The sequence below is a fragment of the Apteryx rowi genome, unplaced genomic scaffold (assembly GCF_003343035.1).
Source record: "Apteryx rowi isolate R43461 unplaced genomic scaffold, aptRow1 scaffold_394, whole genome shotgun sequence".
Lineage (NCBI taxonomy): Eukaryota > Metazoa > Chordata > Aves > Apterygiformes > Apterygidae > Apteryx > Apteryx rowi.
The window spans coordinates 166,776-186,856 of NW_020450463.1; the positions used below are offsets into that span (position 1 = coordinate 166,776).

Genomic DNA, 20,081 nt, shown 5'->3' on the forward strand with positions numbered 1-20,081 from the left:
TACAAACCCTGGGTGAAATGTGAATACCAAGTTTTCCCAGAGAGTTACGTATGTTCAGAGGAAGTCCCAGACTTACTTTCAGGAAATGGGTTTTAATCTTCCCACAGTCCTTGCCTCTTTGCTCTTTCATTGGGGAATAGAGTATATTTTTTGCTGGCACTCTCACATACGCGACTCTTTTGTTGTTGCTGAGCATCCAGATGAACACGTCAGGCACTGTATTCTGTGGCTATTAAATGACAAGGAATATTGAACTAGCAAACCGGATTCTTTCTGCAAGCCACCACCATCACAGTTTGTTAAAACACTAGCTGCCAAGAGCCAACTCCCTCACTTCTCCGGCAGAGCGGCACATGTGTGCTCCAAATGGGAGAGGCTGTGAGTTCACGCGTTGCAGTCCAAACCTCCACTCCTAATCAGAGCCAAAGGTGAGTGCTTTGTGGGGGTGCTGAGGGAGTACTCGCTCCACAGAGTGAAATTTCAGGGGAAATTAAAACTAAAAATCTGYGTGCGACCCTGGTTCAGGAAGTCCCTTAGCCACAGAGAGTGGAAGCTGGAAGTACCTACCGGGGAAGTATCACCAGCTTCATTTATATCAGCAAATCAAAAGGAACCAGGGACAAACTCAGGTGCTGGCACAGGATCATCTATTCTGCTTGTTAGGATGCTCCATGGCATGGCTTTGCCCTGCTCCTAATAACATTTCCCCAAGAAAAGCCTGAGCGTGGTTTGAAGCAAAGAGCCAGCCAAGGGCTGTTCCCAGGAGACCCTATGGACAATATCACTCTGTTTTGGGAAGGAAAGAGTTTGGCCACAGGATGCAAACCACGCCAGGCCATGCCACTTGCTCTCTAAGCCCTGTTTAGTTTGCTAGTGCAGACACAGTGCCTGGATTTGCCAGCAGACCACTCTCCGGCAGTGAACACTTGACCAGCTGGATTTTGGTCTGACCAGATATGTTCTTATGTTATCTTGAAGCTTAATAGTATGTGTATACAGTGTCTACACAGTGAAGGATAGTGTAGAGACCCCTGAGCTCACGCCAGTCCAAGTCAGTGTGTCCATACAAGCGGAGACATGAATTCAGATCAGAAAGCAGGCTGTCTCCAAACGACCAGAGCAGATATAGGATGACTTTTTTTTAAAAACAAAGAAACAAAAAAGCCCTGGCCTTACAGCCTAGCCTTTTGTTTTCTACCAGTCCATTAAGAACTCCAGGAATTGCAAAATAGGTTTGGGGCCAGATATCCAAAGGATAACTCTTTAGATAACTAGGTCAGGGCTTATTATTCACATGGGACTATGAAAATCAAAGTCTAGCCCTGGATTTTAAACTTATTTGAATTTCTGTGTGATTTACCTCATCAACCAAGAATCGAATTTTATCTATAAAGATCTGAGTCTCGTGCATCATTTCCTCCAGTGATACCTTCTTTTTCTGCTGCTGAACAATTTCCTTGGCATCACTGGACATTGCTTCCTGCAACCAGGAAAGACAACATGTATTTTGTATGCATTAYCATGCAGTTTCAACTGTACACAGAAGTAGAAAACAGTTTTAGATTCAAGTTTAAAAAAAAAAAGCTAGAGAAAGGTTCAAGGTTACAATCATCTTTGTCACAACAGAAAGGAATTAACTCTTGGGAGCTGAGTGTCCCCCACCTTCTTTTTGTCTGTATGTATACCGGATTTATGTAAGTCTCAAGAGATGTGTGATTACTACCTAGAATTATAGGACCTTAGACCTGAGAGAAGGCACCACTGAATGCTGTGCTGCAAACAGAAGACAAAGYTAATATATGTGCAAAAGGCCTGTGTCCAGTTTGGTTTCTTCTCACCAGTTTCCTTGAGATGGTGACTAGGGCCTCACTGCCCATAACGGAGTTAGATGCTTAAGCCCAACTAATTCATATGTGCATCCTGTGTCTTGGCATTCCTCACTGAGAATGGATCTCATCCCTCCTAATTTTAGACCACAACAATGTAGGAACTCAGAGCTTGCTTTATATACAGTGGGGAGAAATGGGTGCCTTTAGGCAGTGACTCGTCTGGCATATTTCAGATATCTGCTTTAATGGAAGATGATGATAAATATGCCTTGGTAGGTAATAGACAGACAGACATAATCTTAAAAAAAAAGACACATAGTGTAGGCAATTCCTCCTTTGCTCTGTTTAGCCTAATCCAGATCCTCACTTATGCTCACGTCCCTCTAACACTTAAGGGAGGGAAAATGTGCCAGAGCATTGTAAAGGAAGCTTAATACTGTAATGTGTAAATAAAGAACAGACCCAAGCTAGAGCACACAAAAACATACTGAAATCTATGTGTACATTTGCATGTGTCCAGGAATACCAAATGTCAGATTCTACTAGTCTTGGAATTTAGCTCCACCACAGTAATTAAATGCCTAACAACAGTGTTAATTGGGTATTATTTCATTGAACTCAGCGTCATCCCATTATAAGATACATCAAAAAGAAAAATCAGCTCATTATTATAAAAGAAGAACATTATTATTAAAGAAGAACAAGTTCTGAACTATTTCAGGGTATCTTAAAACTCTTCATCACGCACAGCAGACTTTAGTATAAAAAAAAAGTACTCTTGGATACTATATGCATACTAATTACAAAGCATTCCAGTATGGTGAAGTCAAATACAAATTAACATGTATACAACCAGCGTGCTTTCGGTTAACATCACTGCATCAATGCTTGAAGAAAAAACATTCATACCAGCTCTTGCTTGAACAGCATGAGTCTCTTTTTATCCAAAGCAGTGTAGTTCAACCCTTTGGGCTTCTTTTCAGCATTGCTAATGAAGGCCCTGGGACACAACAATAACAGATTCTTTGTGTGAGTTATTTCTGCTAAGATACATTGGAATGAAATGTTCTCTATCTGCTGCAGTGCATGAACCAGAAGACAGAGATGCTGAAATCCTCTGGCTAAAATAAATATTGAGCACCTATCTAAGAGTCAAAGAAAAGAGCAAAAAAACCCTCTATACCATATTCCATAAATCAGGGTTAATATCTATAAATTAGAATCTATATCTATTTTGAGCCCAGTCATAACATCTGGCACAGACCCCACAGAGGGGTTATCCCAACATGTGAAATCCTTTGTTTTTATTTTAACTCTGCATAATTTTACAGTGTGTCTATCAATTTATTACTTCCAACTTATTCCCATATACATTCTATTCTTAGAGTCCAGAAAGCCAAAATAATAAGCCAATGATTGTCAGTTTTCTATTGTCAACACTGAATATTGAAAATAACAGTGAAATATTTTCCCATGTAAATAGATACTGCAATTTGGGAAGCCCTTTGCTTTTATAGCAGAATAAAAAAATAAATCTCAGTTAGCTCACTGTGTTTTCTTTTACTATCACCAGCTTCCTAGTCTAACCTGGAATTTGTAGGCAACATATAAAGTTGATTTTCTGTGTGCCTCTGGTAAATGCAGTTACCTGCTTTGATGGATAAAATCATTTATGGTCTTCCTCATTTTCTCCTCAGGTGTAATCTCTGAAACTTTGATCAAGTCTTTTACTCGTTCTAATGACTCTTCCTAAGAAAAAGACATGAAAAAGCTGTTATGTAAAGGAGGGCACTTTGTCGTTCTGCCAGTGTTATAATACCATTATTCACCATATGACTATCAAGAATGAGGGAGGTGACTTTGTAACTCRGCAAAACAGGACCTTTGAAATATCACTAAGCTTGAAGCGCACAAAGAGAAGACTCCAACTGCATGATTTATTTTGACCTTTTCCGAGGTTCCCCAGCTACTGCTTGGAGCAGCTTTGGTTTTTCACTGCTTTCAAGAAGACCAGTGGGTGGAAAACATTCTCCACTAGTGAGACAGAAAACTATAATTCTCCTTGGTTTTGTTTATAGCCCTGCTGCTTGCTTTAGCAAGTTTCCTGTGTAACTTCTCAAAACTTAGTGGGCACCTGAATCCATACACAGGTCTACCCTGACACCTGCTATCATCATCGAGAACTGGAGTCTGTTCTCATTTACTTAAATAAATGGCTGGATTTCCAGCAAGACCTGTGGGTGTTCCCATACACTGACAAATATATGTCTCTCTATATATATTCAGATGCTTAATTTTCAGTCACTCTGGTTTGAAAATGTTGGCCTATAAGCCACTTGCTTCTCATGATACAAGCTTGCATCAGTATGACTTCAGTATTGTTGTTCGTGAGACTATACAGCTTTTGGTATCTATCAATGTTTTTAGGAAAGTTAAAAGCATCCTTGAAAGTGTCTCCAGCCTAAGCACATGTTAAATCATATGGACTGGGTCAGAAGATGCCAGAGGAAGAGGCATAGGAAACAAAACAATTCTAAATGCCACATTTTAAATGTTTTGCTGTTCTGACAAAGAATAAAATATTTTTAAGGAAAGAAGACAGCCCTATAGCCAAAAAAAGTTTCCCCTAAAAAGTGTGGTCAGGAATATTTGACTAGCTCTGACAGACAAAAGCAAATTTGGAAAAAAAGAAGGGACTAATATCTACTGCTTTTCACAAACCGAATACCAAAGATTATAGCTGAGGGAGTTTTCAAGGCATGTTTTGGGGAACATGACCTTTCACTGGCATACTCTGCTGAATACCTGAGCCTCAGAAAATGGTTGCAACTTACCAAGTGATCTGCCATTTTCTCAAGAGTGTTGGAAGAGTACAGACGAAAGGTCTGGTCTCCCCAGTAGCTCTTGACACAGATGCAGGGCTTCCGCTCATCATATGGCAGGTACTGATAGTTCCTGTGAAAATAAAGTACAGAGCAGAGCATAGGAGTAGGGAGTTTGGGGGAGGCACTGGAAGGAAAAACACTTTGATGTTCTCTCAAAGCACAGAAACTGAAGATGCCACAGGATGTGTTCACACATGCTGCCCAGTAAATACATGAGAAGAATGAATGCAAATATCTGTTACGCTACCTGTGAAGTTCCTGAAGAGAAAAAGCTGGCAGCCAGTGGATCTAATGTTAACGCTTTCCAGGGCGGGGAAAAAGCCAAGCAAAGAGGCATGCAGAGAAGCTCTGAAACGTGGTGTTGTGGGTGGGAAGCAATAGGGATACAACGCACAGCACGAAAGGGAGCAAAGAGTAAAATCTGGTCACCTCCTCAGAGYGTACTATTTAACAGCAGAGGCCCCATCATCTTCCCTGTCCCTAATGGTGGGACAGTGGAGAGCTCCTTAATGAAAATGGAGGTCTATCAGCTGCTCTATGCTCTTCTGGGAATGGCTCCAGTGCTGTGCCACCAATACATGCTCTGCAGCACAGAAGAAGCTGTACCACAGAGATATTTCTTGTGTGTATTCTTCTTGTGATCTTTCAATATTTCCCCACAGAAAATAAAGAATAAAATTTCCTGAGGGTCCTGCTCTTCACTACCAAGACCTTGTTCAACGGCTGGCAGAAAGAATAGTTGCAAGGAGGTTCTGGGAGAAGTTGTGTTACCCAAGAAAGGCAAAAGTGCTTGGTATGGAGAGGAGACTTGACTTCTCCCATTTCAGTATGTCTATCTGAGCAGAGGCAAATTTTTAGAAAGTTTTGATCATCCAGCTCCTGAAATCCAGAGCCCAAAGGCTGAGTTGCCTAAACCCATGTGGGCCCAGAAAGGACTGGATGTCTCAGCAGTCCTGTGTCATATCTACTTGTACAGATGCCTCAGATACCCTAGATCATTTCAGATAAAACTGGGCACATGTTTAACCACTGAATGAAGCCCAGAGAAACCAAATCATTTGTCACTCTTGACAATCCTAGCCATAACTTCTAGTTTCCATGCACCGCTAATAGGTTTCTACAGGAGTTTTTCTGTTTGAAAGAGATGACAATCATCTTCTCTACAACCTCATTTGATTGTCCTATGGGATATCAAAAGAGAAATAGAATTTCCTGTCTACTCTCTCCTAAATAACCCACAGCAAAGTGAGTATTATTCATCAAATTCTGTGAGTAGTAGTGCCACACAGGTCTTGGGCAATCATACATTCGGTGGTTTCATGGTAGGGAAGAACAATCCAGCTATTGCCCACTGCCAGGACTTCACAGAGCTTATAAGTCCTTTCACGGAATTTGTTATTGAGGAAATTATATGGCCATGAAATAGCTCGTAAGGATTGAGTTTTCCTGTCTATTATTCCCTCTATGAGATTTGGGAGGGACCATTTTTTTCATTGTTAGTTTATCCTTGCTATATATTTTGATATAAATAGGAAAAATCCCTACCAATTTCACAGTATCGTTTTGGTAGTCTTATTATTCTGCCTGTTCTTTTAATTAACTAGTGGCTTTAATCTCCAAAAAGGGCTTCTGTTACTGTTTTCCACTGTTCATTTATGATAGCAAGATGTAGTGTTTATTTAATCTACTGAATATCCAATTAAGAACTGATTAGTGCTAAAAATAGCCTGTGGTGAGACCAGTAAGATTCCAATATGAGGCGATGGTCATAAAGTCACTATATGGCATCTGTGGCTGGCCAAACAGTTACAGACAGCACAAGAGGGGGAAAAAAGACACAACATTTTACATCTCCATAAATCTGAGGAAAAAGGGTCCTTAACGAGGGAAAGCTTTAATACTGGAGTGAGCCAAAAAGCAAATTGCACATTTGAAGTATGATTCATTCTTTTACAACAGTTCTTTAAATCTAAATTCTTGCTAAGGGAAAAACTAAAAATCCCRTAGTCTGCCATGGAGGATAATAAACCAGCATGTACCCAAATCCGCAGTATTGTTAATGAGGAGAAGCAACAATTTGCTGCAGAAGTGAAAATTTCTACCATGGTATTTTCATTCTTGTTTTGTTTCACTAATTCTTATTTAATTTGATTGAACCATTGATCGCAAGAAAGGATGAAAATATTTTTTGACTTTGTGGAGGTTCAGAATCTAAACACAAATTCATGTTTAAATTTCTCAGAGTTCTGTGCAGTGAGGCTTCGAAACACAGCTCCTCACCTGTTCCCATCTGTGACTAGTGGCTTCTCGGGGTGTGTGGTGGATATCAGCGGTACTCCAAGGTCACAAGAAATTTCATCCTTCCCCTCATGGAGCAAAGGGTCACTTTCTTCCACTTCTCCATCACCATGTGCCTTCTTTTTCCCTCCAGTGCCTGCTGCCGCTCCCTCAGTAACATTTCCAAAGTTGCCTAGAGGCACAGGGTGACCAAAGAAGGGACGAATGAATAGGAGGTTACGAACCTCAATAAGGCTTAAAAAAGGGAAAGAACAATAATACCAGTTGAAAATCTTTGTCACCTCCTGTTCATTAGCTGTTCTGGCCCTACCACAGTGTATAAAGGTCCTGCAGGGTATGTCAGTCCCGCTCTCTGTTCAGACTGCACAGCAGAGCCGTGCTTCTTTACCCGCCCTGCCCAGCAGTACTCAGACACATACTACCCCTGACTAAGTCATGACTTCTACTCCCTTGCCTAAGTGATGTGATCCTCTCGTTGCTGGCCCCAGGAAGACCATGGGATCTTCTGCTGCTTGCTAGAGAAATTCCTGGTATTTCTAGAACCAGAAGCCTCTATGTGTTTTTGATTTAAATAGCAGTTGTGTCTCTTTTTTATATTACAAAGTCTGATCTCAGAAGTGCTAAAGCTTTTTTACAGCCAAGCAAATTTAGCACAGTAGGGTTGCAGAGGAGCCTTTACTAATAACAACACTTTGAGGACTCAGCTTCATGCCTGAGGCTGGATAGTTCTGCTAACAGTACAGCCGTCTTCTCTGATAGCAATTTGCCTTAAAAGGCACTAGGAAAGAGGTGCATCTATCAGACTGGCAATTATAGATTTTATTAGAGTTAGATAGAAAACACTCACTGGGGGAGAGGGATGTGCTGAATCACCCCATACAACAACCTGATCTCAATTTTGATTCAGCCCTTTGTGTAAATAATGGTCATTTGCTGAATTTGGTCCCAAATTTCAACTGTAGAGGAAGCTGGCAGATGTTCAGGTCCAGACTTCAGAGCCAGACTCATCTTCACTATTAATTTCAGCAGTATCATTACTTGCCCAAGTATACAAATGAGTTTCTTGTTATTCCAGCCTTGCTTCTCACCAAGGTTTCAGCGTGAAGCAGTATCACACACTGATCTGTGTTCGTCATGGAGATCTCTCCATGCACAGCCCCCCACAACTGCATGCACCCAGGTACACAGATGCAAAGACAGCAAGTGCCAGAAGGCTACTGTGCACTTGGGCTCTAATGGGGCTAATACAGAGATGAGCAAACTGCTGCAAGGGAAATAAGGCCATTTAATGCTTCTCTCTCCAGGGAAATTTCCTCTGCTTTGAAAATATTCAGTCAATGCTTATGGAAATGTCTTCATTTTCTCTTTAGTCTGCTTTCAGGGACAATTCAGCCCACCATGGGAAGGACCCTACACGGTACAGTTCTGCTTCACACAGAAAGACAACAGGATTTACCAGGAGGATTTTAGAGGACATGCTGGCATGTACATTCTCAGGCATGGCTGTACATCACCCCTATGCCACCCTCACATACTCATCATATCTATACATCAACAGGGTTGGGCAAGAGGGTCCTCCCTGCAGAGGGGCTCCATCAGCACTAGGGACAAGTTGCAATGGGCATTGCTGAATGACCTCCACTCTGAGAAAAAATTGTTCGAGCTGGGTCTCCCAGGAGATTACAAGGCTAAATACTGGGTGAGTAGCTGTGCATTGGGTGAAATGGTATATATTAATAAGGGGCGCCTGGGAGTAAAGACAGCTAAATCRACTTGACTGGAAGAAGCATGGTACTATCCAGAAAAATGATGTTCACGGTTTAATTCAAACGTGCAAGTTTTATCTGAAGCTGACTCCTGAGCTCTGAGACACAGTTATCAATAATACGCAGTGTCCCCTTACTACCAAGACTCCCTCTCTGCTTCAGAGAAGAGCTTAAAACACTTACCGACAGAAACCTCAAAGATTATTGGCTTGTCTCCTATCTTCCTATCAATCATTGTGGCTTCAAAAAATGTCCCAAAGAGGAGAAATTCCTCAAGTTTCTCTTCATAGACCTATTGGAGAGGCATGAGACAGAAAATTACATTTATTTTACCTTCTGGTCTTTTTTCCAGCCCAGAGAAGCTTTTAGAAATCACTAGCAGCTGTGTGTTGTTGTAAATCTGTTGGTCTGAGGCTGTCAGCAAGAAAAAATTTGTAGGGAGAAGTAATACCTCTTCCTTGAGAAACTTAAATGATTGGAAAAAGAGACCAAGCTGTGTGCCTTCAGTTTTGTCAGCGTTATCCAGCTATAGCAGCCAGTCAAATAAAAATCATCACCTCCCACTTTGAACTCTGTCTCACCAGTAGTCTCTACTAAAGGATTTCAGTATCTTCACATACTATTATACCATCATCCAAACTATATATCTTTAGCAGTTCAAGGGCGCAACAGCAACAAAGTGTCACCATCCTGATATAAGTCATTTTACAGTGAGTGTGGCAATACTGTTTCTTTGCATTGCCCTGGTAAATGCTGACATTGTCATGCATCCAGGCAGGGGAATGTTTTCACAGCTCTGCTTCCTGGGTGAGATGATTTTAACCTACTGGCCATAAGTTTGTACTATCAAGACTTTGATCTTGCTCAGGGACACTCAGCTCCTGGTGACATCAATAGGACTTGAAGATCTCCGGCATCCTTGTTTTATTAGACTTCAGCCTTGGGGCAAAAGCCTACTGCAACCAAATAGATTTATGCTGCTGTGCTCTGATCCACAGGCACAGTGGTGGGTTCGCCATGGTGCTGTCCTCTGCGATTTGCTTTCCCTGGCATCACCACACAGAAACTGGTAACTCAGTTGTCAGCTTTCACAAGATTTGGAAGCAGAGGAAACAAAGGATCCTGACACAGCAGCCCATCCTGGAAAGCGTAATGACCTCCCATGGAGTTTTGAGACTCTGTTTGGCTCCGTATAAACCTCTCRGAAACCCATCATCTGCTTGCCCCAGCGCACACTTTCACTCAAGGAAGGCCAGCTAAACCTCCAGTGCTCTTGGGTCATTAACAAAACAATCTGCTATCCCCAAATCAAGACTAAGCTCAGTAGAGCTCAATTGTGTGGTTCGAGTTCTCCCGATTTACACCCTGGCTGCCTCAGTCTCCTCAGGGCAACCCACTGATTTCACTGCAGGAATACCAGTGTACTGAGCCCTACAGGCAAGACCAGAACTAGCCCCTTTTGCAACAGAGAAGAGAGCCAGACAGTGGATAAGATACCAGCTGTATCTGAATGTTTGTTCCCCAGCCTTTTGCAAAGCAGGGAACAGCTTTTGACACAGCCCATGGTCTCTTCATTTTGAAGCACCGCTGYCAGACACAGCAAAGGGGCATAGGTCTTCAGTGACAGCATTAGCAGCACCTCTTATCAAAGCTAGCACTAAAACAGACTGTAGCTGCAGAGTAGCTTTAGCTCCCCTGCACCTGGGTTATTTTCAGCATGAACACAGAGTATAGTGTGCTTAGTAAAGCTGAGGCTCAGAGACCTTGACACACACATCTACCTCCCTTTATAAAGAAAGCAAATTGCCAATATTTAATGCCTTCTTGCTGTTGGATTCAGTCACTAACGGGCTGTAGGGCCAGGTAATCAGAGGCTYGATGAAACATTTTTTGCCTTACTTCTAATGTCTCCTGTTCCTACTTTTCCTTTTAGAAAGTCGTAATGCAATTACTGTGTCTACTGTAGCATGAAATATTGTTGAATGTCAAAAACAAAAGAATATCAGGCAGTGCCATATTATGTTGTTGCCTCTTACTCATTCTGTATTTGAAATTCAGACACAGTTAACAGAAAAAAAMCCTTATTATTACTATTAATATTTATTGGTGCTACAACAGGCTTTGTTCATCTGCGTGAACTATTTGGCTAGCACCTATGACAAAAGTATTTGAGTCAGTCACAGTAATGCATTTCTTCTATATAGAGAAAAATAGAAATATGTTTCTTCTCATGTTACCTCTAGTGCAATCTTCAGAGGAGAACTGAGGCACAGAGGCAATTTAAATTTATACAACTATATCAAACAAGACCAGGACATAGGTTTGCACACTGGCTTGCAATCATCCATACCATTTCATTCTTAGCACGCTCCCTAACATGGTTTTGACCTGTCCCAGCCAGCACTCATGCAGGCAGTGATGAGGCACAGCCCAAGGAAGAGCACTTGTCAAGGACCGCTCCCAAAAGGTGCTCTGGGTATTTTCATTCACTTTAGGGAGAAAGAGAGTTGGGGTACACAGATGCAAGCAGGGCCATGCTCCCTAGTCGCAAGGCCAGAGAACAAACTCTCTGGTTTTATTTACTAGGTAAGATGCAGTCAAAAGACAAAGAATCAGATCCAATACAGGACTTAAATGTCTTAGGCAGTGAGACAGGACTCCCAGTACAAACATCAAAGTTATGATCAGTGACATACTGAAGTGGGAAGAAATTTGGATATAAGACTATTTTTCTTCCCATTTATTGGGTAAAAAAATGAAGTTTGTATATTTAGCAATCTGCTGTTGCTCCCAGACACCGTGGTGTGATGGAGCAGAAAATCAAAGCTGTGGTTCTCGAGTATTTGCTCAGCACCTGACTCATGTCTTCCCACAACTGGGCAACCTTCCCAAAGTATTGTAGCACAGGTTCTCTGGTGGTGTAAATCAGTACAACAGATGAAGTTAGGAAAGTTACATCAGTTAACACCAGTTGAGATTGACAACGTAATTTGCATCCCCTCTCTTTAAGAGACTAGCAAACTAAGAGATTAGCTATCCTACTACTACCATGAGGGGTTAAAGGAGAAATAAAACATGCACCCAGCTAGGCTGTATCTCTTTGCACTTGCCCCAATTTTACATCAGTGAGCCCCTACTGACTTTGATTGACGACTTCTGATTTTCTCCAATAAAAGCAAGAAATCAGACTTTAAAATTACCAGCTGTCCTCTTTGGCTCTCTATCATTTAGCAGGTATTATGTCGCTTAAGTTTCCAGCAAAAACACATGGATGCAGCTAGTACAGAAGGGGCAATAAGATAAGAGGCTAAGTTTTATGGGAACAGAGTAATGTGGAAAAACCTTACCTTAACACAATACTCATGGCTACAATAATTGCCATCCTACTCAAGCTATTCTATGAGTTACAGGTACACACTAATGCTCCATTTGTGCTTGCATTATTATGGAAAGGTCCCAAGACTATGGAAACATGAAGAAGCTAGTAGGAGGCACATAAAAGCAGTATTCCACAGCCTGAACCCAAATACACAAATCAGCATCTACCTCAGAGGTTTAGGGATGCATATCAATCAGTCTCTTAATCTCATACTGACCTCTGAAGGCACATCGAATGGCTCAACTTCCACTTCAGTTGAGTTTGTCTTGTCTGAAGGAGAAGCTGACTTTCCATTCTCTCCTGCTTTGTCAGTTTTGTCTTTTCCTTTAGCTGCTTTGGAGTCTTTATCTTTAGATGGCAATTTGATATCTTTGACAATCCTTGAAAACTTTGACTCACGGGCTCCTCCTGAAAGTATCTCCACAGCGATCTCAATGAAGAGACGTCCCCTGAAGGAGACGCCTTCTCCAAAACCTTCATTAAGCTCCTGGTGGTCATCCATAAGGCTGTGATTCCTGGGTGAGCCGTAGAGGTTGATCCAGGCAGGCCCAAAGGTAGGCAAGAACCCTGGAGGTAAAGTACATTTTCAGCCTTTCCCTTAGATTTTAGCAAGCTCTCTCTCACAGTCTACCCAAAGAAAGCCTGCCTCCAGCACACTAGAAGCCAACCTAGACCCATTTCTATACAGGCAGGGACCATTTCATACAGAACACTATTTTGCAGGGGATACTTAGGTACTGAAGAGAGAGAGGGTGAACCAGGGACACTGCCAACGTGAAGCTGTTTCTCAGGAGGAGAGTACTAACACTCATGTGCTGGAGGCATGAGGCTGATGGCAGTTCTTGAGAAAAAGGACTTGCTTCCACAGACTGAGGACTGAGTTGTGGTGGGAGAGGAATGAAGGCTTTCTCACCATGTACAAATTGTTCCCAAGCCCATGCCACTACTCACCTTAAATGATTTATGTTTTATTTTCTGATTAGTGGCTCAGATACACATTTGAGTTGCCAAGTTTAGGGAGTTATTGTGCCTTTGCTGACCATGTTCCACACTGAGATAACGTATCATAAATAAGATTATACACGTAGGCTCAAACATAAGTGAAAAGATTTCAGGTAGTGAGCTTTACCTCACCTATGTGACAAGCTAAATCACTAGCCTATGGTAATTCCTTGAGCTGTGATAACACTCAACCAAGCCCTAACTAAATGCTTAGCTCCTACTGGTTAGATCAGAAATACAAACCTCCTTGGCCCCAATTTGCACTTTGTACTTTCATTGCCAGACAGAAACTGGCACAATCAGTCACTCCTAACGTATTAGAACAAATTATTGCCACAGTCGCAAAAAGGTACCACATTATGTAGTGGTCCTGTAAGCAAGAAAGGCAGTGGCAGGCCACCACACACCAACAAGCACAATGTGACATAACTTCAGTTTAGGCTCCCAGAGCCAACAAAAGGGCTACATGTTCATGTGAGCTCTGTGCATCCCTTAGGTGGGATTAGTCAGTGCGCAGACCTCAAGTAAGTGGATTCTACCCTAAGGGTATATTTTGGAACAGACATTTCCCCCTTCACCTTTGTCACCGTCTTGCTCATTTGATATTTTCTTCAAGTCAATGAAGTGGGTGCCTAAGGCCACATCATTCATGCTGCCTTCATCCCAGACCTGGATTTTGACTCTTCGGCAGAGTGGAGGGAACATTTCCTTGAAGACGATCTGTTCATGCCATACAGGATCTGCACAGTTTTTCTGCACTGTTGTCCGACCCTGAAATAAAAGTCCAGCAACTTTAACCCTAGCATTTAGGTCAGACTCTGGAGAACGATGATAAATCTAGCTCAAATTGCACTTGACGGCATTTCTCCATTCAAYTTTTAAGCAAAAAAATCCTGTCTAGTATAGGTGAAACCTGAAAGTACCTCTGCTTTATTACTAGCTAGTCTTAGCGTAGGGCATAACATTGCACTAAAGTAACTAATGCAGGTGATGTTCTTGTTTATTTCCCTCTGTATCGGAAAAAAGACTACATTATGGCTTATGAATCCTCACTTGCACACAGCAGAGCTGGGAATAAGGCCTAATTCTTCAGGACCCTTATGCACAAAACATATTTGTGCAGCCAGACCTTGGCATTTGTGTTACAAACTACACATCTTTAAATGGCCATTGAAATGCCTGGATAGGAGTAATCCAGCATGATTGCCTTGTAGAAGATGGAATGCATTACAACTGCCAGGCTGTGTGTATCAATGGAATTACCTTAAATGAGGCAATTTGTCTAGTATAACATACAGCTACTGTGGCTCACGTTCTGGGCAAATGCCTGCATACTAGGGATTTAGAGGCTGGAGCTATCTCTCTAGGCCTGAAGGAGATGGCAAGGCCGTATTGAAGACATCAGTGCAGCCACAGACTGTAGCAGGTCTTCTACATTCATATTCAATGAGAGAACTGAGTCAGGAATCCCATCAACTTCTCTAAGTCCCCATGTTACACGCCAGCAGGCAAACTCACATCAGTGACCCATTCTTACATCTTCTTCAGATCTCTTTTAAACCTGAAGTAGCTACATGCATCTGATCATACATTTTAACCCATATTAGTTCCAGATGTAATACTTCACAATTTGGCTTCACGGTAAAACACAGAGTTGGCACCACAGGCCTCATTCACATACCCAAAACTTCTGTAAAGGACAAACTGGATTTCTCCCCAAAGTCTCCTTGCACACAGAAAGTGTTGCTGGCTTAAAAATGCATTCAGTTTGATTCTTTCTTTATTTAGACCGGTAATCAAGACAAGCTCCTTCTCACAATGTTACATGGGTTTAAGACAAGAACTAAACCCTGAGGCCTCATCTGCAAACCACCTAGTCAGAAGGGCCCTCTCAGCAGGTCTCTGTAGCATCACATTAGGTGTTGCAGTAGCTACAGGAGCAAAAACACCAAGCAACACTGAGGCAGTGTCTACTCAAATGTTTCCTCTTCTGCTGCCCCCAGAAAATTTGCACTGGTCCTGAAATACAGCAGTGTAATTCTCTAGTAAATACAAAGCCCTAAAATCCAGGCTGAATCATCTTTACTGAGCTCAGTCCCATTTACTTTTTCACCCTAAGGAGACCAGAGTAAATCACTGTCTCATAACTTGATATTTTAGTAACAAATTTACAGAATTATCTGTCCTACTGCCATCTGACTCTAACCTACTGCTATGCTGCTGATATTGGTTCTTCAGCTGGCATTAGATGTTTCCTTCACTTTGTTCCTGCATAAGTTAGGAAGTGAGGATTTCTTGCTGATGAAAGAAAAATCTGTTTTCCCTGATATACATAAGAGTAAGTAAGTGAAAATACCTCAGCTGTTGCCTGTCCCTAACACAGCTAATAGGAAAGAAGGCCTACATTTGTGATCAAGAAGATCCTAATTACCATTTGACCTGCAAACATGACCACCACATAGGGATCTACAAGGTCCTTACTGTCACCTATGAATGCTTTGGTGACATTGGCCATGATGCTAGAGTTCATCTTCGGAAGCCCTTCTGCTTTGTAAATTCTCACATAAAATCTGGCCCATGGTCTTTCAGATGGAAATCCTTTGGGGATCAAGAGGTTCCTGAAAGGAGAAAGAAGCCATTTTCTTAAATGGAAAACTCAGACAATGAAGTGATATTTTTTTCACATAAAATTGTAACTTCAAGTTAGCAAGGCAGGGACTGAAAGGAAAGCAGAGGACTTCTGAGGTATTCAGTAAAAAAGGAGGAAGGAAGAAATAAACTGTTGTAGTACTTTTCAATCTGTTCCTCAGTATCAGTTGTTTTCTGAGTGGCTTGTATTGTGTCTCCTTTCCCAATCACACAAATGTCACACTTCAGGTATCCCTTGGCTCCTGTCCTAATGTCAGCAGGGTCTGTGAGAAGAGCCCACTTGTCACAAAACTGATGACCTGTAAAAATATAAAAGCTCAGATGGTGCAAACAATGCAAACTCTTCTCCTCTTCATCCCCAAGAAGGACACTTCTGCAGCCGGAAAGCTGCAAACAAGGTTCGTGCTTTCAGGAGGATCGTGCTGAATTACCCTTGTTTACTAGATATATTTGCAAGTTCCAAAATGTTGTGTGACCAGAAAGACAAATGAGAGGACTGATCTAGAACTCAGCAGGAATAAGCTTATTTTCATCAAGGGTTGCTAAGGTCAAGGACTGAAGACCAGTGGAGGGTTGGGTGAAATTTCAGCAACCAAATTAAGGCTAGGGCTTTATGAGGAAAGGCCATCTTTTTTGATGAGAACTGTTTGGAGATCTTAATACTGTTCTATAGAAAAAACCTAGCTGGGAACTGTGGGAGGGTGGAGAGCCATCAGAAGAAGAAGCCAGAAGCAGCCTCACTTGAGCTGCTCTTCTCGAGGAAGGTCCTAAAACCCTTCCTGGTGATGGGTATAGACAGGGATGAGACTCACTGGGCCAGCTGCAGTCAGGAATATCAGAAGGAGGGACAACGCAACAGAGCGGTTTCATTGTACAGCACAGTCACAGGGGGTGAGGGCAACCCCTGTGTTGCTGGGGCAGGAGGTGYGGTAAGGAAATGTAGCCCCCAGCCTTGCCTTGGCTCTCCTCTCTTTTTCCTCATTCACACTTACTGCTCTGTTTTCCCATCGCCTCTTGGTTCCCAGTACGCTTACATCCAGCCATTTACATTAAATCCTTGGCCGTTAGCTTGGGTGTGTAAAGGAGAGGGAAAGAGAGACTAGAGTGCACTAGGCTGCTCTGGGATCTCAGGGATATGAGCTCAGGATTGTTCCTCAGACCCAGCCCTCCTGTAAAACCACATGCAAAGAAATATAGGGCAGAATTCAGAGACTAGAGCAGTAGCCTGCTCACTTCAGTCAGGTTCTTTCTGTCTATCCACTATTTCCAGAGCCCTGAGAAGAGAGTGGTCTGAAGGACTCATTGCTCTTGATTTTAGATGCTTGACATCTATAACAAGTGTCCTAAATACATCCATTCCTAAAGACTGAGAAGAGACCTTGAGTAATTAGGGAGGAGAGAAATTCAGGTGTTTTGTGGATGGCTATAAAAACAGGTAGGGGCCAAAAAGGGCTCTGTGAGCTTTTCTAAGTTTAAAATTTCAGAAAGCACTGGGCAGGTCTGAAGATGGCAAGTCAAGTGGAACCACACTTGCCTAACTTTGTTGTGTCCTTCTCTCTCCCCCTTCCTGGCTGGCCTCTCCTCTCACCTCCCAGTTCCTTCCACACTCCCTCCCTCCTACCCCAAAATGCGCAGCAGATTTTCAGCTGCTCCATCATGACCAAGTAGGGTCAGGCTTTCTAAGCATTCAGCTCCCCACTCTGACCCCCTAAACAAAAGCCAGCTTTGCAAAAGTGCCCCCAGATCCACAGTTCTCACCAATGGGCAGATTTTCAAGGCATTTTCACTGCTGAACTCCCTTTCAAAAATTTGTTGGTACTCTGGCATCTAAGTAGGAAAACAACTCTTCTGAAAACCTTGCTTAGCTTACCACATGGCATAAACCCTAATCATCTAAAGGAAAAAGCAGTGCAGCTCCCTCTCCCCTCCTCCCCTGCACCCTTATTTGACAGAAAAGAAGGCAGAAAAGGTAACGCATACCTGGCTGGCCGTATACTGTCCCCAGATCTACTTTAAAGGAGCCTATCAGCACACTTCCGATCAGTTTGTTATGCATAACCTGTTAGAAAAAGGCACATGAAAGATTGTTGTTCTCTCTCTTTCCAATCAACATAAGAAACAACAATCCAAACAACAATCACATTTAGCTCAAAGGGAATAAGCAGCTACGTCCAGCAGCAGCCAAAGACAAATGTACTTAGCCAGGAACACAGCAAGTATTTGAAATATGATCTTCACCCAATTTTTGTGCCAATTTAGAAATCAGTACAGCTATATCAAGTGGAATCACCCAGCTTCATCACAGGTCCCAGGGTCAAATAGACCAGGATCAGATGGATGTGTCTTCAGAGCAGATGCAGTTATATTATTTTTACTGACTCTTTTAAATAAATTATAATGCATGTAAACACATGGGGTATAATTGGTTCTCCATAGGCTGCATGAATTATATCTTTTTCTACACAATAGCTAAATTTCCATATAAACTGAGTACATCTGCAGGAGAGAGAATTGAAGTGTTTCTTTCAAACATTTCAGTGTGCACATAAACCAAGAGATTCAATTCTGATTTGCCATCACACAAACGTAATGAAATCAAAGCAGTGATGTAGATGTAAATGAGTACAAACAAGATGGCAAGCAGGCCCAGCTGAGTCTGTCTTATTATCCTTCTTGTAAGCAAAGGAATTTAAATTAATTTAATTCAATTGATTAATAATGTTACTTTATGAAATAATTCCTGGATCTATATACTTTTGTGTCTAGTTTTCAAACACATGCTTTCAGATTGTTGTGAGTAAACATGTGCTTCAGTTCACAGACAAGGCAGAAGCTAGCAACATATCCTAAGGGAAGATTGGCTCTAGAACTGTATTTTTCAAAAAATAGACATCTCACCTGGTTTGAGAATGGCTTAAAAGGTTGAAACCCAGTCCTCACTTGTGGAAAAGTTTCTGAAAGTGGGCTGAATCTTCTGACAAACCTTGGCCAAACTGCAAAGACAAACTAAACCCCTGGGATCCAAGGTCACAGGAGCTAAATCCAAATCCTGGAGCCAAACATCCCAGTCTCTGAGAGCATTTCAGGAATCTGGAAGGATTCACACCCTGACTTTGGACTTGCATGTCCTAGATACAGGACTTTTTTGGATTTAGCTTTGAATTTGTCATGTGATTTCACTCTGTGCATTTTTCTCCAAGACCAGGAGACGTATGCTCCAAAGTAAAGATCACAGCCACCATCGCCAGGTTCTCAGGAAAACTCAGGAGGTTGCCAATTGCAATGTTGTGTCCTTTCCCATTAAAGGCCTGGGGCCACTGTGCCCCTATGATTTAAGGATCACGCTCACTTGTCCTTGCCAACTCCTCACTTCTATGTGGAAAGAGCGTCTGGGACTGAAAAAGTCAAGAGCAGACAAAGGAACAGTTTTATTTGACCCTACTATTGAAGATAAAACTTAAGTGACCTTTGTCTGGGAGAGGAGGCAGTGTGACAGTGAATCCCTCGTGCKCTAGCACTGCTCTCCCGAAGCCCTGATCCGGCCAGGACCCACCAGGGCACCAGCCTCCTTCTGACCACCCTGAACTGGAGCCCTTGGGAGAGGGACCCACAAAGACTGATGAGTCCCATTCTGAAGCCAAACAAAATTACAGCTTTGGAGGAGCTGTATGGGAATAGGAGCTTGCCCAAATCAACTGTTTCCAACAGAAAAAAAAAAAGTAGCCTTAAAATGGTGCTGACGGAATACTTCACTGTTTTTGTTAGTGTTCTGCATCTCTCCTGGTACTTCTTTTCAAGCATACTTTTTCTAAGGTAACAAAGCAGGTAAGCATGGATTTTATGGCAAACTTTTTTCATCTTCTCCGAGAGGGAGCATCAGATCTACATCATACCTAATTAAAGGTTTGCATCGTTTCAGACTTGATTAAGGATGACTTAATGATTTTCTTAATGTTTTCAAAATGAGGACAAGCATGACTAGTGTTAAAAGGGGAGGTATTTCAGTACTGGAGATAGAGGTTTGGGATGAAAGGGGCCTCTCAGTTATACTATGGCATTGCTACAAGATTGCTGGAATACACTGGAAGATACTAATTACGAAAAAATCTATTCATTAGCTGATGTTGAGAAATGGATACACTTATTTTTCCTCCAAATGCAGGATTTGAATGCAGCTAGATTAACTGCTGAACTGATAAACAATAGTTTGATACTTTTTTGTTTTCCTTGAGCTTCCAGATGCAGATTTTTTCAGATACAGATTCCAGATACA

General features: G+C 42.1%; 1 protein-coding gene across 1 annotated transcript in view; it reads right to left on the reverse strand.

The window, feature by feature from the left end:
* Nucleotides 1–20,081, reverse strand: part of FER1L6 (fer-1 like family member 6) — a 68,653-nt gene that overhangs the window by 40,777 nt on the left and 7,795 nt on the right. The window contains exons 6-17 of the mRNA XM_026074647.1: nucleotides 17,789–17,867; nucleotides 15,951–16,107; nucleotides 15,591–15,777; nucleotides 13,738–13,930; nucleotides 12,375–12,724; nucleotides 8,962–9,070; nucleotides 6,995–7,184; nucleotides 4,664–4,784; nucleotides 3,478–3,578; nucleotides 2,739–2,829; nucleotides 1,361–1,480; nucleotides 77–229 (exon numbers count right to left, since the gene is read on the reverse strand). Of these exons, the coding sequence (XP_025930432.1) occupies nucleotides 77–229; nucleotides 1,361–1,480; nucleotides 2,739–2,829; nucleotides 3,478–3,578; nucleotides 4,664–4,784; nucleotides 6,995–7,184; nucleotides 8,962–9,070; nucleotides 12,375–12,724; nucleotides 13,738–13,930; nucleotides 15,591–15,777; nucleotides 15,951–16,107; nucleotides 17,789–17,867 (1,851 nt within the window). The remainder of the gene's footprint in view (nucleotides 1–76; nucleotides 230–1,360; nucleotides 1,481–2,738; nucleotides 2,830–3,477; nucleotides 3,579–4,663; nucleotides 4,785–6,994; nucleotides 7,185–8,961; nucleotides 9,071–12,374; nucleotides 12,725–13,737; nucleotides 13,931–15,590; nucleotides 15,778–15,950; nucleotides 16,108–17,788; nucleotides 17,868–20,081) is intronic.